General features: G+C 42.0%; 1 protein-coding gene across 2 annotated transcripts in view; it reads right to left on the reverse strand.

The window, feature by feature from the left end:
- The window catches only part of TMEM178B (transmembrane protein 178B), a 329,704-nt gene extending 308,484 nt beyond the window's left edge, over positions 1 to 21,220 (reverse strand). For both annotated transcript variants that reach the window (XR_010381574.1, XM_010989842.3), the window contains exon 1: positions 19,125 to 21,220. Coding sequence is in view for 1 of the 2 variants with exons in the window: in XM_010989842.3 (XP_010988144.1) it covers positions 19,125 to 19,506 (382 nt within the window). In the remaining variant the exon portion in view is untranslated. The remainder of the gene's footprint in view (positions 1 to 19,124) is intronic.
- Between the last annotated feature and the right edge of the window lie 6,095 nt (positions 21,221 to 27,315).

Genomic DNA, 27,315 nt, shown 5'->3' on the forward strand with positions numbered 1-27,315 from the left:
AAAGGGGACACAAAGGTATTCAAAGACAAATTTCACAGCTTTCCCTAGTTCCAATTCTGCTGTGGGTGGTGTTATATGGTCAAGCTGGCTTTAGCAAAGTTGAAGAGTTTTGGTTTGGGTTTTTTTTAACAGATTTTTTGTTTTTGTTTTGGTTTGATTTTTGTAAATAAAGATGACCAGTATGGGGACCAAAGATGGATTAAAAGAGCAAACATCATCTGTAAGGTGAAGGTGAAGCCCAAAAGAAATTAAAAACTGGAGACTTTCAGATATGTGCTTGCCCATAAGGCACTTTTGACAGCAGAGATCATTTTGGCAATTATCTAATACAGAGACCTACACATAAATTATCCTGTTCAATCTATTCTATTTTCTTGCAAGCCTTAAATATGATAACAGCAAGTCTTACTATGTGCCAAGAACTGTTCTCAGATCTTTACTTGTATAACCTCACTCAACCCTTACAATAACTCTATAAGGTAGATTAAAAATAAAATCTCCATTTTAGAGATAATAGAACTGAGGTCTAGAAAAGTTAAGTAACTTGCTCTGGGTCATACAGTAAATAGTGAAGCTGGAATTTGGAGACAGTTATAACTCCAGGGTCTACACTGTTACTACTTACACTCTAATAAAGATATTTAAATCAGAAGCCTAGATAAACCACTTTATGTTTTTAAACTTGGTTGATATCAAAATTACTTTTTAATTGTGTTATAATAAACCTGATAAGCATTGGATTTAAAAAGGTAAGCCCTTTAGGAGCTCCTCAAGGAGCAGTCCTATATTTAATCTGGTGTGCATGATTAGGGCTAGAAGAACATCCTACCATGTGCATTGGGGAAATTTTTCAATACCAAAACTTTCAAGTTGCATAGACTCTAACTTCAAGTGAATGAGTAAAAGATGTAATAAATTGGAGAGATGCCTCCTGACTGGGAAAAGTCATAGAGACTCATGTTGTTGGGAAGGGAAATTGCAGCAAGGAGCTCTTTTGGTAACGTCATGAATCAGAATAGAAATCATGAATAGAAACTTTTGGCAAGCGGAAATAAAAGGAAAGCCTAGTTGTTTAAGAAAAAATAACTGTCTAATGGATACATTCTATCAGAAGAAATACTGTACACACTAATGGTGGAGAGATTTGGAGAAGGTTGCAAATCTAACACTTCATGAAAATGCTAAACATTTCAGGACCATGGACAGACTCCCATGGCACTCTATTGACCAAAAATGCTCAAGGTGGGTCGGTTCTCTTCAACTGTGAAATAATAACCAAGATTAAGTTAAACGATCTTTGACAGTACTTTAAAATGTGGAGGAAAAAGTACTGAACTAATGCTTAATTTCTTCAAATCTTGTTATAAATGCATATAGAAGAACCTATAAATAAATGAAACCTTACCACAATGCTGATATTGGTAGAAGGATCCAGCATTTATTGTGTTACCCTGGATGCAGACAGTTTACATGTTGTCTAAATAGTAGCTGGAATATAGGTTTTCATATTAGAGTTGAAAATTGATACATTAAATTATTATATACATGAGTAAATGATGAAACACTAGCTACTTTAACAGATTAAACTCTAAAAATCTCAGTGGCTTAAGTAAGAAGTTTATTTCTTGCTCACCAAAGTCCAACTGGCCAACAAGACAGGGAAGACCACTATTTCATTCAGGGACTCGGACTTCCTGAGGCTGTATCATCTTCAATCCTTGGCTTCCAATGTCACTCAGATTGCCAGAAACCAAACAGGTGATGGAAGAAGGGAGAAAGTACGGGCTCGCACAGGAGGATTTTATAGGACATGCATGGAAGTGAAGTGTATCACTTACATCCACATATTATTAGCCAAAACTCAGTCATATGGCCACACCTAACTGCAGAGAATTCCAGAGAGGAGGGGGGGAATAGTCTGGCTGTGCACCATCATTGGTGAACAGATAGTCACTTTTTATTCAATGGGCAATCATTTGACCTATAGTACAATTAAACCATGATGTAACAGAATATTTAAACTGGAACATTATGCTACAGAGTATTTTCCCCTCAAGTCTGGGGGAATGCCCATTATAAGGAACCAAAGCAAGAATCTGGCCAAGAGGCTAATCATGTTGTATGGAATGTAGTTCTGAGTTTCTTCCCTTCTAGATACCACATCTGAGGCTGTCAATGCCAGTAGAGAGATATGGGTTGGTTGCCTGGGGCCGCCATCAGTGCTTGCACTTCCCTTCACCCATCTGGTCACTCCTATGGGTGCAATGATGAAGGAGAGATGGGAGTACAAAATAGGAAAATACACGGGCACACACCCAGATCAACCCAGCACTACAAGGCAGCACCCTGGAGTGCAGTGTTTGAAAGAATATGAAAAAAAAAAGTGATAGTCCTGGTATGGTTTTACTATTTACTAGTCGGGCAACAGATGATATACATTTTTGATTCTCAGGTGCCTCATATGTAAAATGGGAATAATCATATCTGCTCTACATGCCTCACTTATTGGTGAGGTGGCTCAGGGTTTGATTAGTTAAAAGTCCTGATGAAATAATATATTTGAGAGAATATGTAGCTACTGAAAGAGAAAGAGAAAGTAGGTAACAGAAGATTAGGGAGGAGAGAATCCTTTGAATAAGCCTATTACTGTGATAGTTGTGGAAGAAAGTGGCAATACCCTAATAGGGAAATATGATAAGCTAAAAAATGTCTAAGAGCTTGAAAAAATAAAATTAGTCATGGCACGTACCCTGAAAGACATTTGATGGAAATTCAGAACCTACTTGGTTCCAGATGGAACCAAACATACTCCCAGCCACAGCCAGAAAGGTAAAGAAAAAATCAAAAGTTATGTGCAATTTTAGGTAGCAGTGAATGACATTTCTCCCGTGGTTTCCAAATTGGGACCTATTTTCCCCCCTCTTTCTGAGTAGGAGGCAAAGGTGAATTATACACCACCTGCGCCACTAATTTGCACCTGTTACTCTTTGTCTCTAGAACTTTTACAGTTTTTCTTAGATTTTTGACTCTTTACTCTCCAAGGAAGAAGTAAAAGAGGTTAATGACATTCACATCTTCTCAAAAAACATGCAGACAGTGATTGCCTATAAATGTGATTCATAACTTTTGTACAATATCCAAACTCTTTTTCCCTCAAGAAAGGAAGATTTTGTGACTTTAATTCCTACAGTAATTGTAGAAAGTATTTGTTGCAGAGAGGTTACCAGAAATTCTTGGACTTTGTTTTCCAGAGAAACTTACAGTATAATAGACAAAGAAGGCTAATTCCACGCCACCATAGGTCTTCAGTCATTTAATCAGTGGCTCTGAAATGCAGACACAGTGCAGCATTTTTAGGATGACAAGGCAAGAATGTGGCTATTCAGCCTGAAAATAAAGCAGCTTTATCTCAAAAATGACTTGAATGTCATCAGAGCCAAAGCACCCTAAGATACTAATTAGAGTAATGCCATTAAATGAAAATACTGCAGGATTTGTTGGTTAAAAGATCACTACAGTAGCTAGTAGGAGAGGCTGGAGGCTGGGCTGTCCTAGCTTTTAAAAATGAAAGCTTTTTAAACTTTTCAGAGCACCATACTTCAAGACACAGCACATGTCAACTAACACCTAAGGGCAAAATGTCTCCAAGTGTCCAACCAATCACCAGACAACTGGTGCCTAGAACAGTTAGGCTGCTCTGATCAGTTCTTTTTTATAAAGCAGAAAGCAAAGCCAGCATGCAGAACCAGAATGTAGTTCACTCTCCAATCTTGCTTTCTTCAGAGAAACTCCCATTAAATGCTGAATGACAATAAGATGTTGACATGCTGCAGAAACTCTCTTCTAAGAAGCTTAAAGCTCTTGGCTCAAATTACCTCACAATAAAGTAGATAAACAACAAGGACCTACTGTATAGCACAGGAAACTATACTCAATATCCTATAATAACCTACAATGGAACAGAATCTGAAAAAGAATATTGATAGATGGGAATATACATATATGTGTATAACTGAATCACCTTGCTGTACACCTGAAACACTGTAAATCAAATATACTTCAATTTTTAAAAAGAATACGTACACATATACTAAGAAAGAAACACTGTGGTGAGTAAGGCCCACATGGAGAGAAACTAGGCCTCCCAACAACAGCCAACATCAAGTTGTCAGCCGTGGGAGGAAGGCACCTTGAAAGTGGATCCTCCAGCCCCAGTCAAGCCTTCAGATAACTTCTGTCCTGCCTGGAGTCTGACTATAACCTCATGTAAATTCTCATGAGAGAATTTAAGATAGAACCACCCCTACCTAGTTGCTCCCTGTGAGAGATAATAAATGATTATTGTGGGGTTTTTAAAAATTATCCCACAAGCTTGTAGTGTGAGTAAGATGATAGATAACTTGTATCAAGGAAAACAGTCTCAGATTTTCACTTCCTCATTCACTTAAAACATGTGTTTCTTCCCGGGCTACATCCCTTTCCTTTCACTCTTTTCTCTCTCTTCCTTTCTGCCTCAACCCTCTCCGGCAATTGCTCCAGCAATTATTCCTTCTTTCTTTTTTCCCTGCACATCAATCTTGTCCCTGTCTACTGAATCATTCTCATCAGCCTACAATCATGCTGTTATTTCATTAATTTAAAGAAAAAAAGCATTAAGCCTCTCTTAATCTAAATTTCTCAGTCCAGCTACCGTCTCCTTACTTTTACATGGGAAATCTTTTTAAAAGTTGTCTATACTCACTGTCTCCAATTCCTCCCTTCATCCCATTCACTCTTGAATGCATCACTGGAATCAATGGCATCCTTGTTGTAAAATCCAAAGTCCAAGCCATCATATTTAATGGTAACTCCACTCTACTAGCTCCTCAGGCTAAAAACCTTGGTGCCATCTTTGACTTCCCTTTTTCTCACCCACTCTGCATCTGATCCATCAGCCAATCCTGATCATTTTTTCATTCAAAATATATCCAGAACCCAGTCTCTTCTTCAATCACTTCAGTTCCTGCCACCACCTATGTTGGCTAGTCTTCCTGCCTTCTTAGGAACCCAAGTGATCCTTTTAAACCATAAGTCTAGTCTAGTCATATCACTTCTCTTCTCAGAACACTACCATCATTCCTTCCTATGACCTTCAAACCCTATGGGAGGTGGCTCTTTACTTCTCTGACAACATATCCTACCACAAGCCCCCTCATGTCCTCCTTCGTCCCCAGCCATTCTTCCACTCTTGTTATTTCTCCAAAATACTAGCCATTCTCCCACACCAGGACCACTGCCCTTGCTACCCACTCTGAAATCCTCTTCTCCCAGATATCCCCATAGATTGTTCCCTCGTGTCCACCAGGTCTTCACTCAAAGTCACCTTCTCAGGGAGGCCCTCCCTGGCCACTCTGTCATTTCAACTCTGCCTCCTCAAGTGTCCTATCCCTTCCCATGCTTTGTTTTTCTCTTTAGCACTAATCACTGTCTAATACCCCAGGTGTCCACAACCTTCAAATCAGGAAACTTAGCCAAGAAGCTTTGTGCTGTCTTAAGTTTCCACCATCCTCAACCATCCTCAAACCCTACACATATCACTTTGTGTTTTCGGTCACCACTTTTCCCATCTCCTCACTGATGCTGTATCTAAGCCCACCCAAGTATCTCAAAAATCAGTGTTCACATTACAAGAAGATTTTGTTTAATTAATAGGACAACCAAGTTGTAGATTGTAGAACTACAATCAAGCAGTGAGTGAGGCCAAGAGAATTAATTCTGTATTCCTTCATCTGGGAATTCCTTTATTAAAATACCCTGAATTTGTTCTGAGCTCAGCTATAACAGTGGACACAAAACCTTCTGGAGTACATTTCAAGAATGTTAAGTCTTTATCAGAGGACTCATCACCTTGAGAGAGTCCATTTCTTTCTTCTAAATAATAAGGATCTCAGTGCAGGGATATCACTGTTGTTATTCCTAAGTGCACTTCACTACCTGGAGACAATCTTTCATCTGTGAAGAAGCCATTATGGCCCCTGATGCAGCTCCATTTTTAGCAGCTTATTGATCTACAAGCGCCCAGCCAGCCACCACACCACTACGGATGTGTGTAATAAAAGCCAATACAGGCACGCTGCTGGATAGGAGCATGAGAGTCCTTCTTTGAAATATTAACAACTCTGCTGACCCAGAAAGATGAAATGCCACCTTTCAGTTTGAAATAAACCCCTGGGTTCCTATAGGTTTTAAAATAAGTATATATGACAAGAGACAGTTTTCTAGGGTAAGGGCTACCCACCATTTTACAAGACTCGCAGTACTATATAGCTCACTCATACGTTTCATAATTATTTTTTATAATTAGTCCAGCTCTTCGAAACACAAGTTTAGTTGAGATGCCTACCCAGTGGTTACCACTGAATGTACAGTCTGAGTGTGGGTCTATAGCACTTTATGCAACTTAGGCAGAGGGGCTAGAAATCATTTTTCTAGCTTAAATGCAGGCTAGACTTAACTAACATAAATCCAGAAGATACAGTGGTCCTAGAAAATGTTTCCTTGATATGAATCATTTATTCAACCTAGTTTAGAGAGCCAAGCAATGGAGCTGCATCTATATTTATCTGCTGAAAGCAAAAGAATTTCTCAGCTTATCCGAGTGAGACTGCCCTCAGCACATCATATGGCTAAAGGAGAAGTCCTTAAAACCTTCACCGTGAGACGACCCAGCCTGAACCACAGTCACTGTTGTTTTGGAAGATAACCCATTTCCCAGTGACACCCTGAGAGTGAACATCCCTCTCTCTCTCTCTCTCTCTCTCTCAAACACACATACACAGACACACACACACACACACACACATATCCATGGTTGAACTGAGACCTGGTAATCTTCATAAGTAAAAGTGTATTGGTTGGCCATGATGTCTTTCTGTCTCCAAAGCCTTCTGTAGGAGATGGATGTTTTCTGTGAACAATGTTGCTCACCAACCATATGGGGCCAGATGCACCAGAGACTTAGATACAGATACTGGCCATATCTTCTCGGCATCACTGACCCACTCCAGCTGGAAGTCATGAACACTGAACTGGGAAAAGAACCAGAAGGGAGGCAATCACAGACCGCATCATCTCTGTTTTCTGACCAAAGTCCCTATACGAGGAGATCTGAGGAAGCTGCCCTAAATAAACAGTTGAGAGGGAGGCTTCAGTGAGACAGCCTGAAGACATTCCCGGTGATGAATACTGAGAAACTTGGAAACAGATCCTAAGGGAATGGTCACATATGCCAGACCTAGAGGCGAATTTGGAAATTCTAATATCCATGATGGGGATATTAGAAATGGAGGTAGCCTTCTCTTTACCCAATACACTATGGGTGGGAGCACCAGCCTAAGAAAAGCATGCAGAGGAGAGAAAGGGGGCAAGATCATAACGAAAAGGTCTAGTCTAGGATAAATGGAAAAGAATCCACCTGAAATTCTCCTACTGTGAATCAGAAATATGGGTGCTTTAAGAAAATACAAACCCTCACAAAGGAAATAAGTCAAAGTTTATCATATGCATTACAGAACAACTCACAGCAGGTTTCCTTTTAACAGTGAGTTTCCCTAGACCAATGAAATGATGGCTCTTTGTTAAACAAGATTTCCAGATCGACCACATTAATTGAAATAAACTTTCATTCATTCAACAAATATGTATTAAATACCTATTATGGCCCATGCATTATGCAAAACACTGAAGATAAAAAGATGAATAATAAATAGTTCAAAAATAGACTTTAAAAAGAGGGAGACATATGGGAATACAAAATGTCATTGGTGCTAGCAAGGGAAGATGTTTGGTGTGTAACTGAGGGCTAAGGAGGAAGTCAATTATCTGGGAGATGGAGGTGACAGGACACTGAGCAAGAGTAGGAGGAAGGCCCCCAGGTTGATCCCTAAAAGATAAGCGAGTGTTGGCCAGGCTGACTTGGGGGTGGGGAATGAGCAGAGACAGGGGCTTGCAGGCAAAGGAAGAAGCTTCATAAACAAAGGGTCCCAAGGCATAAAACAGCTTAGCCTGTTTGGGGACCTGGGAGACCTTCATCAGGGCTGGTGGAAAGTGTGCTGGTATAGAGAGAAGTAGGCAGGATGAGATGGAGAGACTGGGAGTGGAGAAGGGGAAGTGTTGCCAGACCTGGAAGGTCTTATGTGCCAAGGTGAGGATTATGGACCTATGTACCATGACAAGCCACTGAAGGGTTTTGAGCAAAGCAATAACATGATTAGATTTACATTTAGGAAAAATCACTCTCAATAGAAAGCATTGATGAGAGATGAGATAGGAGAACCAGGAAACCAAATAGAGAGTGCTACAAGAATCCAGTGGTGAAGACCTCACCACTGCAGCAGCACGTGGGAGGTGAGCACAAAATTTACCAGGAGGAAAAGTGACTCGTCCACTGCTTGGATCAGTAGGGCAGACATGAAGAGAGTCCTAAGGATGACTCTTATGTTTCTGGTCCGGGCAAGTAGAGAGGAAGTAATGTCACTCCCCAAGATGAAGAAAAATGGGAGAGGAATGACTCTGGGGGACAAGAGAAAACAGGTTCTTTTGGACTCATGGAACCACCAAATGGAGATATCCAATAGGCGAGATGTTTGGGTGGAAAGTCTGAGCAAGTGATTCCCGGTACAATGAGTTGTGAACATCACCGGGTGAAATCAGCCATGGATGTGAGTGAGATGGTTCAAGGAGAGTGTGAAGGGTGAGAAGAAGTGGTACCCAGGAGAACACTCATGCAGACTGAGAAAGAAGAGCCAGTGATGGAGAGGGGATGAGAACCAAGACAGAAGCAGATTCAGGTAAGAACGGTGCCCTCAAAGCCAGGAGAGGTGAAGTTTTCAAAAAGATGGAGCAGTCCCAGCATGGGGGTTGGGAGGAAAGCCAGTGGCAGGGTCCTCAAAGTGCACTGAAGGTGAAGGTGAGGAAGGTGAGAAAGCCAGGCAAGGAGAGAGGCCACAACTGAAAAGAACAAGGGCTAAGCAAGAGTATCTTCTGCTTTGTTTGTGTTAACACATTCAGGGAGAAAGGAGAGAGAGGGAGAGGTTGGAGACACAGAGGCCAGTCTTTCCCAAAATAGAAGGTCATTCACCTAAGGAAGGGCAGGAAGTGCACCCCTGCAGAGTACGAAGAATAAAGCAGCTCATCCACCCAGGACCTTGCGATGCGGGTCTGCCCAGAGCTGCATGTGGGCATCTCACCACCCCTGTGGTTACTATTATTCTGCTTCGACACCTCTGAAACCCTCTAGGGACTTTCCTGATCCCTGTTAACTTCAGACTCAGCTTTGGTGTTTTAAAAGCATTATCAGGTGAAAATGGAACCTTTGCTATAATTCTGATGGGACTTTCCTATTCCAGCTAGCGTCTGCATAAAGAGGGAACATAACCATTATCATAACAGAGGGGCTCTTGGCTGAAATCACCTCACAGTTTAAAGGTTACAATTCTGATTCCTTCTTAGTAATTCTTATCTTTTCCTTCCCTAGTTCATGCTGAGTTCCTCCCTTCAGGTTCAAATGCCTTCCCAGATGTTTGTGCTCAGTCTCTGGTTTATCCCACTCTCTCTGCCTCTGTACCTTAGCTATTAACATTCAGTATCTGATCATGTTAATTGAAGGGATGACTTTGGTTTAACTTTCTGGCCCTTAGAAGTCTTGGATTTTCTCCACAAGCTGCTGGAAATTTACAAAGTGAGTAGTGAAATGTACTTTAGTTTCTATGTCAGAAATAAGTCATTTTAAAGCCTTTACACCACATCAGAAGGGAATAAAACATAGTTTCATCTTTTCTAAACCCTTCCCCATGAGCTACTTTCGGTGAAAACTGTTGGTTAAGGGTTACCTGATTCTCCTCTCCTCTACACGTCTCTTGCTACTACTTACAAACGTCAGTCACAGATTGCCCCAAAACAAAGTTTTCCAAGAATGTTCTTTAAGGACCTGTCTCCTAAACACTAAACAGTACTGTCTGAGTTTTTAAAAATGTGAACTTTTTTGTCAGAATGGTAACAATCTTCCAAATAGCCTGAGTGTCCATGCAAGCATATGCCCCATTTGCTTCAGATCTTTTTTTTTTTAGGAAATAAAATATCACAAGTAAGTCCGACAGAGGAAGACAAATATCATATGATGTCGATTATATGTGAAATCTAAAAAAAAAAAGAAAGATACAAATTTTATTTACGAATCAGAAATAGGTTCCCAGATATGGAAAACAAACTGTGGTTACCAGATGGGGAAGAGAGGGGAGGGATAGATTAGGAGTTTGGGATTAACAGACACACATTACTATATATAAAATAGATAAACAACAAGGACCTATGTATAGCACAGGGAATTATATTATATTTCTTGTAATGAGCTGTAATGGAAAAGAAACAGAAAATGTATATATGTATATATGTATATGTATAACTGAATTGCTTTGCTATACACGTGAAGCTAACACTGGAAATCAACTCCAGTTCAATAAAAAATAAGAATAAAAATTTCTTTAATTAAAAAAAATTAAAATATCACAGATGATTTTAAAGCATCTTCCCAGTTCCATTTATTTTCCTGTCTTGAGAACGGTAAACATCATCTTTCATTCGTGTTTATCGTTCCTATGCATATTTTTATAAATACAATGCAAATACACAGTATCTAGTATCATTTTATCTGTTTGGGGGATTCATATAAATGGCATCATACTCTTCATTTCATTCTGCACCGTGCTCTTTTCACTCAAAATTTTATGTTTATCCACTTGGAAACATGTAGATCTAGTATATTTATTTTAAATACACAGTGGTTTCCATTGTATGAATATACCATATCTCATTATCCATTTTCTTACCAATAGACACTTAAGATTTCCCCTTTTGTTAACTTATCTGTTCGACTATTATAAAACAGTAGTGTCGTGGAGACTGTTAGCTGTGTTCCATGGACTTGTGACTATACAGCCAGGGGCAGATAGGCCAGGCTACAAGGTACGTGTGTCTCACGGGATAGTATCCAATGTTGCGTTAGCTGACACACTGCAGCTTATGAGCACAGAGCTTCTTTAAGGTAAAAATCACCCTATCCCATCCAGGTCTGCAAAATACTCCAGGGCCTTGGGGAATAGGAGCCGTGTTTACCTACATAGAATTGCTATTATCAAGATGAAGAGAAATTGGGGGCCAGACTGAATGAGAGACTGCTCTAGAGCAAATAAAGTGTCCAACAGGGTGAGCCTCAGAATATAGAACGGCAGGGCATTTTAAAACACAGGAAATGATAGAAATTTATGAAGATGACCTAATATAAACTAAATTGTCTTCACTTGGCAAAATACTTGGACGCCAAAAAAAAAATCAATTAAAATAATTCAGATACTGCAGTCTCCCATAAAAGCAGCACATCTGTCAAACTTCTCTGAACGCCAACACCAGCTTCCCCTCAGGATAAACATCACCTGCAGAAGATTCCTAGTGACTCTTAGAATAGGCCTTCAGACAGCATCTCTGTGCATACAAATTTAGAAAACATAAACTTTTTCCACACTTAAGTCACTAGCTCATTGTCTGACTTATATTTATGCTTGCTGGTATTTTTAAATATTGCTGAATAGGATATCTCTGATATGATTTATTTAAATCTTATAGTAATGGCTGACTCTTGGGAGAAGGACTGGAAGTCTAGGGGCAAGGGTGAGTGGAAGGCGGGCTCAAAAAGTGTTATCTCGTCATTATTAATTACTAATTTTTAAATGAGGCTAAGACTTCACCTTATCAACCCACAGAGGACCCAAGAATATCTTAGAACCAGATGTCTCCTTTTCTGCAAAGCTTCCTCTAACAGGTCCAAAACTCAAGAATCACTCAGGCCCCCCACACATAATCTCTCATGGAACTAACCTTGGGACTGATATTTGCTAGTCTTCTCGTATACAACTTCTTTTTCTTTTTCTCTTTGAGGACAGGAACTATGGATTTCGTTCAGAATCCTTCATCCCAAATAACGTGCCTGAGATAGCTGGCACTGAATAGATATTTTTAGAACAAACACAGTGAAGTGTTCTTCATTATACAATGACTTTTAAATAACCCAAGGAGTGTATTCATCACTTTTACTTGTTTTATATACTGGGGCGCTTTCAAAGTTTTGTTTAGAAAAAAGATACAATCCTCTGCTGTATGCCTGAAACTAACATTGTAAATCAACTACACGTCATTAAAAAAATAAGAATTAAAAAAAAGATATAATCCTCAAAAATGTTTAAATGTAAGCCCTATGAGGGCAGGAATTTTGTCTGTTTGATTAACTTCTGTGTCCCAAACATACCTGAGCCAGTGCCTGGCACACAGTAGGTTTATGTAGCAATACTACACAAATGTGTTGAATGAATGAGGATCCTTGGCTATGAAGTATTCTACATGCCAAGAATACAGTTCCTGTCTATGTTTTTATTTCTTTTAATTAATTTATTTATTTACTTTAATTGTGGTAAAACATACATAACATAAATTTTATCCTTTTAAGCATCTTTAAGAGCACAGTTGAGTGGCTTTAAGTACATACACATTATTGTGCAACCAAACACCACTTTTCCCCGTTGAGTTTTTAGATTGTTAACCCCAAACTGCAACATGGCATTTCAAACCATTAGAAAGAGAAAAGGTGAATTTTTACTGCCTGGTTGCATATTGGTCCGAAATAAGCTGCTTTATTTTCCACCTCTTCCTTTTACAGCGCCCTGCAATGATGCCTTTAGAAACGGCTCTGTCTCCATCTTTCAATTTGCTCCTTTTCTCTCCCCTTCCTTCCCCTGCTTCCCCTTCCTTTTCTTTCACCTCCTCTCAATCATTTACACATTATTTACTCACCATCATCTAAATTTAATTTATTCATCAAACATTAGAGTGTGAAAGGGCTTGACATTTATACAATCCAAACCCATTATTTTACACATGGGGAAACAAAATCCTTTAAAAGAATGCATGCATTCTCTCAAAAAGAGCAGGTGTCCAATCAAGACGTTAGAATAAATTTTCCATCCACTCATCCACCAAGTCATGCACTTCCCCCTCTCTCTGTGTATTTTGGGGGGTAAGTAGTTATAAAAGTATCTGCATCTGAATAAACATTTGTGACCCTACCGTCTAAAGTCTAGACGTATACATGCATGCATGCGTGTGTGCGTGTGTAGGGTCAAGTTAACCCAGAGTGCGTTTAGGATTCTGCCTGAAGGCCTAAGATTACCTACAAATAGCAGAGAGGGAGAGAATATTTTTAACTGACAATCCAAAGTGGAATATACAGAATCGATCCTCTAATTGATCCTTACCAACGCTACAGTAAAAGAATAAATAAACTGACCTTCTGCAACAGAAATAAGGCTCTTGATTTTGTTGGCTCATCCAGATAAGCTCACCCCTGAGTTCCTTGACCAGCCGATTCTTGATCCAGTTGATCCAGACATGACCTCCTGCAGAAGAGCCTGATCCACCCACCTATGACAATGAACTTGAGAAACCGTGAGCTAGAGCGTAAGCTCCCTCAGGACAAGACCCACATGAGGACTATTTGATTCCCCACAAAACGTATATAACATATACGCACGGGGATACACGCCTTATTGGAGATCATGGGTGTTTGCACATGTTTGCCTGGGAGCAGGTAGAGCCTCCAGATATTATGAAACCAGAACTAATGAAACTATTTAATTTGGGGCTTACTTGTCCATCTCCCCCTTTGGCTTCCTAAGGGCAAAGATACTTCATGGCATTCACTACCTCACATTATATTATACACTGATTAATTCATTAGATATTATTTTTATCCCATTTGTATTGATTTATTGTCTGTCTCTCCCCAATGGGAGGTAAGCATCTCCATGATGCCCAGGCCCTAGACTCTCAATAAATATCTGTGGGATGAATGAGTATGTCCTTCATGGCTATAACCTCAGCATCTACCACAGTGAACAAAATTGATACTTAAAAAAAAAACACATGACAAAAGGTGTACAGGCTTCTGTCAAAGAAGCTTGGGTCTCAAAGCAAGGTGAGAAGCTCTGTTTGCAATGAGCTTCCCCTCAGGGCTAAGCTGAAGTCCTCCAGCAGGTCTCACCATCCTGGATTCTAAAATTACTTCCTATTTCTTTTTTTAATTTGAGGAATCAAATATGCCAGCCTCTTCTCCATCCATCCCTGGTCCAATAGACTCTATGTGACAGTAGATGTGGTGGGTGAGTCCCCAAACCCGGGGCCAGATATTCAAATCCTGACGCTTTCGTTTCTTTATCATGAGCCATGGCAGGTTAATGGACCTTTGTGTGCCTCAGTTTCCTCAAATGTAGAATAACAATAAATAATAATTATGCCCACCTCAGAGCAAAAATAAGTTAGCTAATAGATGTAAAGCTCTTAGAAGAGTCCCAGGCACCAACCTGGGCAATGATGGCCATTAATCCTCCCACCCAGCCAAATTTGCATATCACTTAAATGGGGTCAGGTGAGGGAAAGGAGAGACGAGAGCAGCATGTGAGAATTCTGTGAGCCAAAGATGGAAAATTAATAAAATAGAGTTAACATAATTGACCAGGAACTAAAACCTTCTGTCAAAACATTCAAGTGGCAAAGTTTCTTCAAGTGTAGAATAATATACTTAGATTGATGCCCAAGTTATTGTGTTTAATTATCTTCATCTGAGACAAAGCCTGTGCTGGCTCTTTTTAGAGGCTGTAGGGCTCCATGCAGTCCAATAAAACTGTCTTGCAGTGATGGAAATATTCTCTGATAGGCACAGCCCAGAACGATGGTCACTGGCCACATGTGGCTACTGAGCATCTCTAATGCAGCCAATGTGACTAAGGAAATTATTTTTTAAATTTTATTTAACTTGGGTTATTTTAAGGTTAAATAGCCACATGTGGCTAGCGGACATCCTCTGGGCAAAAGGGATTTGAGCACACAGGCTCCTTGACTTGGCCCTTGCCTGCTCTCCTGGTCCACTCTGCTCCCCCTGATACTCACAAAGCTGAACTGCTGTTTCACACCTCCCTGGCTATGCCTCTGCTGGCCTCTTTGCCTGAAATGCCCTTCCTACCCCCCAGCCCCAAACTTCATGAAAATCTTGTTCAAATTTTGTTTCCTCGGGGCAACTCTCCCTAACTCCCTCCCGTGTGACCTCATCCCACTGCCAGCACAATCTATCATCACCTCCTCTGTGTTTCTCTGCATCTGTTTCCGTCGCTCTCATTACCTTGTAGTTGTCGCTTAGCCGCTGTGACACTAACAGACGACGGAAGTTCTGAGCGCCAGGTCTACTCCCTCTTTGTTCTAGGGCTATATGCCCATCCCACAATACATGTGTAATAAATATTTGCTGAGTACATTATTAATTTGTGAATATGTACCATGTGTTATCGAAATAAACTTGAACATTGCCCACCACTCCAAGATTATGGAAACCATTTAGATCAAATTCTATGATAAAGCCTATTTTCAAATAATAAAAAAGTCTTAGAGTCTCAATTGAAAGTCTACTTATTTCAAGCCATACCAATGCAATATTTCAGTAGTAACCAAAGAATATAAATGTTCCCTGGAACAAAATCCTACCTGTAGCTGCTCTTCCTAAGGGTCTGGGAGTCTCCTGGATTTCAGAAACTGATCCTGTCATTGATCTGTCCCCAGTGCTTGCAGTGACTTACTAGAGAGACATGGATGAGGTTGAAAAGCAAGAAGACAAGAGGACCTGACTATGGACATATGTGGAAATTTGAGGATAACTGATCCTTGCCACACCCTCTACTCAAATCCTACCTCCAAGAAGGAAACCATTAAAATCCTGTCTAATGTGAAAAACAATGATTGTGGGTGATATGTGTCTGTTCAGTGACATATATTACCTGAAAATGTATTGTTTCCCTTATTTCTTAGCAAAGCTTTTGCTCAAGGAATCTTCTTTGTTCAATTATGTAGCATCTGTTGCAATATTAACCTGCCCTGAGAGCCACACTGGTTCTTTTTTTTTTATCACAATTTTCTGACTAATCCTTTATTTGGATTCCCACACAGTGTTCCTACAATTAGAATAAGCCCTTGATGGATACATTTCTGTGAACCTAATTTGTATAGGTATTTCCCAAATACCAAGAACCTGGTGGATGTATTTTACAAATGATTATCCTTCCTGCCCTCCAGGAACTTATGGTTCAATAAGACAAACAAATAAATACACAGTGACCAGAAATACCTCCTTGTGGGTACAGTCATGTCAGCAGGACATACGGATTTCAGAAAGAACATGAATCCAAAGGACTTTATCTTCAAATCGGATATAGATTTGACTTTTGTTTTCTTATTAATTATGTGGTTTTATTGTAAAATGCACAAACAGCACTTTCTAACATAATGAACATTGATTCAACAAATGATTCAGTTCCCTAGGGCTATATGATCTTATAGATAAATCTCTAATTTTCCCATAATATTGGGATTTTAAAGTCTTTTCTCTGGTTTCCCTTTCCCCCCTACCCAAAACATCTCTCCAGAATTTTAATCTAAGATGCTTAAAAAAAAAAAAAAAAAAAGACAAAAGCCTAAGATAACTTTTGAGACTACTACTGAATACCATGAGATAAATCTTTCCCTAAGATGTCCTAAACTTAAATATAGGGATATTGATTTCTTTATTTAACTTCCTTCTAAAATCAGCACATCAAGGAAGAACAGTAAGTCAGGATATTACATTCTATATGCTATTGGAATTGCTTGTGAATTCTCCTAATATAAGATGCCCCTATTTCCAAAATGTGTCCATCACTGCTTAGAAAAAGATCCAACTTTCAAAGATTATGTTTTGAGATTAAAAATGAAGATAGTGACCATAAGTCCCTCAAGATTTGTAAGGCTGGCATGCCATCTATCTCAATAATACCTAACAAGAATGTCAAATGGACAGAAACAGCCATGGTAAGCAGGTACTTGCAGCTGACAATGATAGCTATATTTTGGGTGATGGGGAAGAGCGGTTCCATTAATTCAAGTGAAATACAATGCCCTGCCAACTCTAGGTATCAGTGTATTTAATCCCCCTGCTGTGTCGTGTCCATTTTCTGTTGCTTCAATTAAAAATCAGTTGATACAAAGTCAAAATGTTCACATTCTTCCACTATCCCTTCCCTTGTCACTGTGTTTCCAGCTTCACCAGAAGAACATGTCGCTATGGTAACCAATCCCCTCTGGTGCGAAGACCAAGTCAACCTTTCTAGCCAGATTGCCAAGCAGAGCAGCATGAAATCAAATCTCTCAATGGAACCACCAGAAGCCATGAATTCCCTCCCTCTTTTTCTAAGTGGGGTTAACTGACACTAGACGGAAGGGTACCCGCCTTGTTCCAGGAGATGTTTCAAGGGAGAAAATTCAAGAATGTCCTTCAGCAAGTCTTATCAGTGTTTATCAGTCGTTATTAACATGAATTCTTCCTCATAACTTCCTACCATTCCAATTTTCATGAAAACAGAAACCAACAGATAAAATAACACTTCATGAATCTGAGACTCTGAAAACTGTTACGAAGTCACCCATTGTCAAAAACTATTCTGCTTCTTCTTGTTTTCCCACTTCTAAATCCAAACCCCAGTTGCTCTTCTGGAATTCTCTAACATCCTGCACAGCTTGGCAAAGTTATAGAGCTCCAAATGGGGCACCCTGCTCTAATAAAAGTCTAACCATGAAGCAGATGTGATGTTTGTAATATTAACACACTCTTAACTAAATCAGTTAAAATCTCGTCATTCTACAGAAACTACCAAACATTAAGGTGAATTCTCTTTCTGAACCTACCTCACCTAAATCTGAATAGCCACCCAGACCATACCCACTGTTTGCCTTTTTTAAACAACTGACTTTTTTTAATTAACAATTTTTGAGCCATTTCAACATTTTTATAAATCAAAGAACATCAGTTCTCACAAATAACATTTAAAAAGAGCAGCAACCCTGCATTATAGATATTGAAAAATAGCTTTATATCTTGGCCTCAAAGACTTTGCAGATAACATTATTTTCACCTTGATAACACCACATAATAGTGGAAGAAAATGAAGGTGGTAGGGAGGACGACAAGACTCATAAAACTGCAGCACATCTTCCAGGATGCAGCTACCATCAATGCATATTCCAGGGTGCATATTCCCTTCTTCAGAGCAATATTAATACACAACCAAACAATACTTCTGTGGGCCAATGGAATAGGATGGTCCCCAAAGTATTAATCATGCAAGATTTACAAACTACATCAGATAAGCAGACTTTTTAAAATGTATGTAATCATATTAAAGCATAAAATAAATTTTTATCACTAGCAAATCCCGTTTGTTTTCTGTTTTGGTAGATTTGGGGTATTTTTAAACAAATCTTTTGAAAATAGTATTTTTTTTTCCCTCTGAAGTAGTGTTACCGGAAGAACTACTTTTTGGGTGCTTATTAGATCTTGCTAATATTCAATGTACAAAAGACATTTTTGTCAACCACTTTCTCAAAAAGAACAATCAAGAATTGTGGTATGATGCTACAGGTCAACAGGCTTTGAGCTGCAGTAGGGCAGGGGCTGTGATATATTGATGTTTTATATGACCGATGCCTGCACCATGCTTGGTATAGTATAGCACTTAGCAAATGTTTCTGGCATGAATAAGGCCTTTTCTGTGAGATGTTTCCCCAATTTCCCTTGTTGAATCCGTTCAGCATCTAAAACAAAGATTTAAAACTAAGAGTCTGTCTGCCCTACATATCACTCTTAAAGGGCTTCCTCTGCTAACAGCACAACATTACAGATTTCTTTCCTTTTCAGAGACTACTGAAGCATCTTCCTGGGCAGAAACCCTGGACCAGGAGATTCCAGCGGAATCCCGTCAGACAAACGCAAAACAAGAGGCCAGACAGAGATGAGCCTCCATTACCAGCTATTGGGAGACAAGATCTGGCCACTCCAAGGCTCAGCCGAGCCTGAACAACCTGACCTCCTGAAAGACCTAACAGACTGCGGCCGGGCGAAGGGAGGAAAGGGTGGCCGGGCCTAGAGGCACCCGGCTCTCCGCAGCGCCACGCCTCGCGCTTACCTTTCCGAATCAGGGCCTCGATCTCTGGGTCGAAGCCCTGCCGGTGGCACTTCCTCCAGAGGCCCATGTTGGTGGAGTTGTACTGCCGGCTGCACTCGTCTGCGGGGCTCATGGCGAAGAGCTGCCGGCGATTCCGGGCCCGGAGGAGTTTACCCTCCCAGCGGTCCAGGCGCGAACGGCTGGCCCGAAGCGGCAAGTTGTTGTTGTTGTTGTAAATGAAGCCAGGGTCGACCCGGCGGGTGTTAAAGGCCTTGCACCTGTCCCTGTGCTTCCTGGCGTCCGTCTCGTACCAGTGGTCTGAGCAGATGGCCACGGCCAGCATGCCGAGGGCGCAGAGCGCTAGCGAGAGGCCCGTGTAGAGCAGTAACCTTCCGGCAGCCATGCCTCCACTTCGCGGCTACACCATGGGCATGATCCGCCGCAGCCTCGCCTTCCCTCCGCGCGCCCGTAACAAAGCGGCGGGCGGCCGAGCCAAGGAGGGGAGGGGGGAACAGGAGGGAGACTGGCGCGGTGGCGCCCCCTCAGCCCCCTCCTGCAGGCGCGCAGCCCAGGGACTGCGGGGATGGGGGCGGGCAGCCTAAAAAGTTCTGAACCCGAGAGGCTCCGGCGAGCCCCTGGGCATCCTCCGGGGCAGGTGCAGCCTCAAGCGGCGCTGAGCAGGGCAAGGCCGCCTCCCGCCTCCTCCCTGCCGGGCAGGAAGCGAGTCCTCCGAACCGGCCCCGTTCTCACGCAGCCGGGCTTCGGGCGTTGCTGCCCTCTGGCCGGAAACTAAACACCAAGTGCCCTTGCCTGCGGTGGGGCTCCTGGGCTCTCTTTGTACAGGGGGGCGACGGGACCCACTAGCCTGGCTTTTTTTCTTTTTTTTCTTTTTTTTTCTTTTTTTTTTTGGAGGTGGGGAGAGATTGGTTATCAGGAGGAGCTGCTCGACAACAGGATGAACTGAAACACCCGCGATACGGCCAGCCAGAGAAGGAAACCTCCAGATGCCAGGGCCGCTGCCCGAGTCTCGCCTGGGTCTCCCTCTCAGCGGCTCTCTCACTTCTGGTCTGCAAGAGAAGCAACGTTCTTCCTCCTCGAGTCGGGTCTTTAAAAAATATCCGTCCTTTGCTCACCTGCAGGTCCCTTGCTCCGTCTGGCCAGCGCGCTGCTCTCAGAGACTGGCTCCCAGTGGGCCCACGGTCTCTGCCGACCTTTCCCCGAGAGCTCCCGGATCGTCTGCCTCTGGCTTCGCCATTCAGGCGGCCTCTAGGGCCGACGGTGCGGTCACCCGGACGCCTAACGGGACGAACCTTGGCCGGGGTCTTGCGGAGATTGGGCGGCAGCTGGCGGGCGCGAGGGGCAGGCTGCGCCGTGGAGGGCGCACCCCGCAGGGCGCACAGCGCTGGGCGCGCGGAACTCGGCGCGCGGCGCCTTCAACACCATGGACAGGTCGCGCGATCACGGCGCCCTGCCCTCCCAGCAACCTGCCCCGGGGGCGTCATGCTGCCCTCCCCAGAGCTGTCTTCTTCCTGGAGTGTCCACCCAGGCACCTGAAGACCCGTTTCTCCCGCGACGCCTCCGCCTCACTTCATCTGGCTCCTGGGTAGCCCTGGGAAGGTGCTGCCCGGGTGCTGCTGGCACCGAGGAAAACAGTGGCCCCGGCCCTTCAAAACAGTCCGCCCGCTTCTTCTGCCACCTGAGCCTCGGCACTCTAGTACCCCGTCTGCTTTGCCCAACTGGGGTCAGCGTATCTCTGATTGCACCATTTTCTTCGCAGCCCAACCAGGGGTTGAGATGCCGTCTCACTCGGCAGCGTGCAGAGAATCCCGTCCTGGTCTCAGTGTTCCACGATCAGGCTCCCCGCGCGGTGGTCGCCGAGGAGTATGGGGCGAGGGTGGGGGAGGGAGGTTGGGTCTCCTCCCTGCCTCCTCCTCTAGACACCGCGGCTCGGGGGCCTCGCGGGCTCGGCCAGTGCTGGAGAGCGAGAACCCAGGCTGCGCCCGAGGGGCTCGGGAAATCGCATCGCCCGGGTGCGGGCGCCGGAAGAAGCCGCTGCTGCGCTCGCTCGCTCGGGCGCCGGGCGCTGCAGCCTTGGCTAAAACCCACAGACGAGAACACGGAGCGCGCAGCCAAAAGCTAGTGATGTCATCCGTTCAACGTGAGCCTCATCTCTTATTTTTCTAGCATTCTTAAAGATAAAGTGCACCATTTCCCAGGCACGAAATGTCTAAGCCTTATTCTTTCACCAGGCAAGTCAATGGTGTCTAGATAGGTATGTGCCCAACCACATCCATATTTATACACATATACATATATGTGGTATGTAGCATGTTTACATGCATTATTATAAATTTAGGGATGTTGCCTCCATCTCCTGTTTATGTATTTTCAATAGTGGAAAATTTCCTTAAATTGACCACAGTTTTTAAAGAAAAGATTGCTTATTTTAGAGTGGGCATTCAGAGGGGCTTAGGAAGTTCCCTGCGTCCCCGGTTTCAGTCGCTGGTATCTTGGACTGTATTTGATCTTTGTTTTACCCAAAAAGCTACAGGCGCTACCTTACTAGCTACAGGCGTTTCCACCAGGGACCGAGCGCGTCTATGGGGTTGTCACCGCCAGTCCCGGTCCAGCCCCACGCGAGCGCCAGACAACCCGACACACACCCACCTCCACCGGCCTCCACCTTCCTCCTCAGCAAGAAAAGAAAAAAGAAAATTGATCCTTTCTAGACAGGAGAAACAGAATTTTCACTGGCGTGAGGGGGAAGCGGGTGCTTAAAAGATAATCTGAAAACACTCGGGGGCTCTCGCTTTGAGGAGGGGGAGTGGGGTTAAATGAAACCTCGGTGCGGGGTGGCGGCTGGATTTAGGCTCTGGGAGGGCTGTGGGAGGTAGTGCGGAACCCCAGGCCTTGAGCGAGAGAGCACCAACAGAGCCCCTCTTCATCCCCCACCACACACGGCCTGGCTCACGTGAGACGGCGCCGCAAGGGCTGGGAGCCTCCCTCCCAGGTTGAAACCCTCAGTCCTTCACTCTAAGGCTCACCCCTCATTTTCACCCTCGCTCCAAAGTCGAGGGCCCGCACTGCCAGGTAAAGAACTGCCCTGGGAAAAAAAAAAGGAGTGTTCCGCACCCTGCGTTGCACAACCAGGCCTGCGAGCCAAAAAGAGCGCACCTCCACCATATTCTTTTTGTCTTTTTTCCTCCTTCCTGCATTTTGAAAATCGCGAACGAGGCGTTTCAGTGCCATCTAGTGGGGGAGGGGCGTGCCTGGCTGTTCGTCCCTGATGCTGCAATGGGACTTGCTGAAGGGACAGCAGAGCCCGAGGATGTCCGCGGTTCTTGGGTGCCCAGCTGGTAGCGGGCTGCAGGCATGTTCCCTTTGCCAGATCCCAGTCCCGGGTTCCCTGGTCGATGAGGCAGAGCCAAGCGACTTTGGCCACAATGTCTTCTCATCTTTCTTTCTGTCCTCCTCTTTCTTACCCTCTCTCCCTCCGTGAACCATGCAAACACAAACAAGTGCAGACACTTAGCACATACGCAGATGATGTCTTGAATTTCTGGAGCTACTTTCTTCGGTAAAGCCCAGAGCACTTTTAGGTCAGCAGTACACCTGCCTTTGACAATAGGGAGGAGGCAGAAAGGTAAAATGACTTCTACAAGGTCACTCAGGCAGTTGGGGCACAGCTAGCAGTAGAGCCTTGTCTTCTGATTCCCAACTCTCCTCTCCCCTGAGAACCAGCTGAGTAAGGTGACCCTGAGACCTCTGGAAGCCAGGCAACTGCCATTTGTAATAAATGTACCTGTTTGTTTTGTCCTTCTCATTCCTCCCTCTTCCATTATTCTACCTCCTTCTTGCTCTTGCTTTTTAACTTTTCCTCCTGGCCTGTGCCTTAGGCCTGCTTCCAGGGATGTGCCTCACCCTCCTTCATGGTCCTCCTCAGCAGCCCTGCTGGGAGAAGGGACCCAAATGCACAGTTATCATCTTTTCTGGACATCATTAAAACTCTTATTTTGAAATGCCTGTCTTTCATGACAGCACCCAAACCCTATGAAAGACACTGATTTGAGGTCTCCTTTGACGTGCAATGTTCTTGGACAGCCCTAAACCATTTTGGGATGATCCTGGTCTTTGGGACTAAAAAGACGATGGATTCTTCCTTAGTCTACATTATTTTCTTTTCTTAATTCAATGATACACTTTTCTTCCTTCTGTCTTCTTACTTCCTTTCACCCCATTAGCTATAGCATCACTGTCTGTATTTCCAAACTAATCCTTCCCATTCACACCCACACTCTCCTAGGATCACACAGAAGCTCAAAATTGGAAGGGATTTTAGAATGAGCCACACAATAGTGCATGAATCTCTTCTCGAACATTTCCCAAAAAGTGACTGACTTCAGCTAGCACATTTGCAGTGATGGGGAAATCACTCTCTTGGAAAGCACCCTGTTCCACTATTGGATGGTGTAAGTGGTTAGATAGGTCTTCTTTGTACTGAGCCCTATCCTAGGACCCTGTAATCCCACCTACTGGCCTTAAAGAAGCCCACAGATACTTGATCCTTCTTCCATATAATGGTTCTCATACTTGACGTCTGCCATTATGTTCTCTAAGGCTTCTTTCCGCCAGGTTAAATATTCTTTGTTCATATCCTCATTGTGTTTGCTCCTACTGGGTCTTTGATATCTCCTGATTGTTAGCATTTCTTGTATCCAACAGTGCTCCTTGATCTAACAGTCATGTCAACCGATAAAGAAGAAAACATGGTCAGCCAGTTTTTCACATGACCCACGCAGAGCTCTTATGATCTTCAACTCCTCTTCTAGGAGCCTACAAGTCATTCCTTTGGGAGGCTAGCCTAGGATCTTGCCCCAAAATGACATTAAGATCATTGATTTGCTGTTTGTGAAATCTACATTTTTGAAATTTCAAATTCCACTTGCTCACACACACATACCCATCTTTTTTTAAGTTTACATTCTCCAAGCTTTCTCCAAGGTCAACATCAGAGATTCAGAGATAATAAAAGTTCTCCCAGTTTCATAATGGAAAAGAATCTGAATAAAATATATATATGTATATGTATAACTGAATTGCTTTTCTGTACACCTGAAACTAACATTGTAAATCAACTACACTTCAATAAAAAATAAAATTTAAAAAAAAAGCTCTCTCCATTTCCTGGGGTACAGTTCAGGCAGAGCAGATAGATACTCTTTTACAATTTCTTCACCCATTGTGAACTGTCTTCAGTTATATTTGTTCTACTCTACACCCTTGCTTCAGTCTGAAAATCACTCTCCCTGACATTGTCAATTGGAAGCAAAATAAAAGTCAATGAGGTGTGCTTTCTCTTAGCTACCCATCAGTGTTATGTCACTGCCCAGAGAAAAGGCCCTCCATATATTCTTACTTCTATTTTCCTAATTAACTTTGCACAACTTGGACATTATTTGAAACGCAAAATTTATCTTCCACTTTAGTCCTCCTGACAAAGTCCCCCAAGTCTGTGACATGCCTAGTATTTATGCTGGAAGAGGTACCCTTCTTTCCTTACGAAGACCTTTTTTCTAAATCTCACCTCATCAGAGTCATGTTGGTGTGCTTCCTTACATTCCTTCACCTCTTCCTTATTAGGGTCATTGTGGCAAAAAGGCTATTTTTATCTCACCCTTGGGTATCCAAGTTCTCTCCCTGCTTTTATTTTCTTCTTCCTTCACCACACCATCATATGAATTGTCTTAAATTCTATGGTCCTTTACTCAAACTTCTACAGTAAAGCTCAAACTGTACCGCCATGTAAAGCCCCACAAAGATTTCAGCCTACTTTCTAAAGCTGACCTTCACATTCCCTTAGACACACCCTCTGTTCTAACCAGGCAGCCTTCTAAGCATGTTTTGAAAAGCCCCCACATTAGCATCATTCCTATTGCCCATAAAATATTTAACTGATCTGCTTTTTAAAGTTTTCTTACAGTTACAGGTGCCTCCTATCAATAGGTCAAATAAATATCATTTGATTGTCTCAATAGAAGCTGAAAAGACAACCAATTAAACCCAACAAACATTCTTAATATTTAAACGCTCTTCTTATACTAGGAATGGTTTTAAATGAATAAGATCATCTCCTGCATAAAGAAATATTTCAGACTAGTAGGAATAAAACAAATAACCCAACAGAAAAATGGGCAAAGCTTATAAAAAGATAGTTTTCAGAAGAAATTCAAATGGAAAGCTAACATATGGGGGGAAAAAACTCAATCTCACTAGGAATCAAGGAATACAATTGTTTTACTATTGCTTTTTACCCATCAGATGGGAAAAAAAATTTACATGTCTGTTAATGTCAAGTGTCCACCAGGGCATAAAGAAACATGCTCCCATGCACTGCTGGTAGGAGAGCAAAGTCACTCTGGAGGGCAATTTGGAGTAGCTGTTAAAATGAAACATATAGGTTTGTTATGACCTGGCAGAGGTACTTCTAGGTATTTAGCCTGTAGAAGCACTTGCACAAAGGCAAAAAGGATCTTTAGTATGCTACCTGTATTAGTTTCCTAGGGTTTCTATGACAAAGTATCACAAACTTGGTGTCTTAAACCATCAGAAATTTATTGTCATGCAGTCCTAGAGGCTAGAAGTCTAAAATCAAGGCATTAGCAGGACAGTGATCCCTCTGAAACCCATAGGGGAGAATCTTTCCTTGCCTCTTCTAGCCCTCAGTGTCTGCTGCAAATTCAGCTCAGAGATGCTTCACTTCCATCCTCTTTCACACCACCCTTTCCTCTGTCTCCAAATTTCTCTCTTCTTATAAGGACACTGGTCATATTGGATTAAGAGCCTACCCTACTCCAGCAGGACCTCATCTTAGCTATTTACATCTACAATGACACTATTTCTAAAGGCCATATTTTGAGGGCATGGGGGTAAGGACTTCAATATACCTTTTAGGGAGACACTGTTCAACACATAGCTCTACCTTTCATGTACGAAAGAAAGGGACATAATAAAATATTCATGTGTCTGCTTATTTGTGCAAAATGAAAGGATGGTGGAAGAACCAAGAAGCCAAACAGGCAACAGGAAGTTGATAGCAAAAAGCCATACCCTTCCCCCTGCTGAAGGCGGACTCACTCCTAATGAAGAGCCCAGGGCAACCATATAAATGGAGGTCCACATGCCACATGTATAAATGTTTAAAAGACATAAGTCAAATGACTAATTGTTAAATAAGAATGCTCCATCGTTCTACCTTACACATACCTTTACGATGACAAAATTTTCAAATATGTATAAAGTTATGGTTTTTGTATAAAAATAGTTGGCAAAGTATCAAAGACAACCAAATTAATTATTATTGCTCATGTACTGATGGGTCAGCAATGAGCAGATGAGTCATAAAGGCATTCATAATTAAGTTATAATACATGTATCACAAGGCTTTCTCTTCTTGAGTTTTACTTCAGAAAAATCATTCTATTGTTATAATCAAGATTTTCATGTAACATTATATTCTATTGATGGTAATACCAAATGTTTTTATCAACTGTTTTGATTCACTGTAGTTTCTAGATAGTTTTTTTATTATTAATTTCAATTTGGATAAACTTTACCAAGGCAGTACCCCTTCTGTTGAAAGTGTTAATAAAATTCTTCAAGCAGTACTTACAGTTTGGAATTTTATATGTTATGTTCAAGCATTATAACAATCACATATGACAAGTTATTGTCAATGCAAAAGTACTATATTGCTTTTACCACAAGTTATTATTATATATATCATGATTTTGACTATCTCTTAGAGTACTATCTAGATCCACATGGTATTTATTAAGTTCTTCTTTCAAATATTCCAGTGCTAGACTGAAGAACACCAAAAATCTCAGCACATTGCTTAATTTGTTCAAATTTCTCTATAATCAAGACTATCTCTTGATCTATAGTGTTTGGAAAGCAGTTACTACAGACATTACTTCGGGATTATTTGTACATAAATCTTCTTTAAACTCATAAAAGCATTTGCATTTCCTTGTTCTAATGTCCTTATATTTTACTGGAATATCACTTTTAGTTTTGCACACAGTTTATTTCTATTTAGGAAATCATTTTCTTTACAATTTAAAAATATTTTTAATCCCTTTAAGTGAGAAATTGCCAAACTTAGATCTGCTTTTGTTTATATTGTAAATAGCAAGCAATAGTTCATATCAAA

Source organism: Camelus dromedarius, chromosome 7 (genome assembly GCF_036321535.1).
Source record: "Camelus dromedarius isolate mCamDro1 chromosome 7, mCamDro1.pat, whole genome shotgun sequence".
Classification (NCBI taxonomy): Eukaryota; Metazoa; Chordata; class Mammalia; order Artiodactyla; family Camelidae; genus Camelus; species Camelus dromedarius.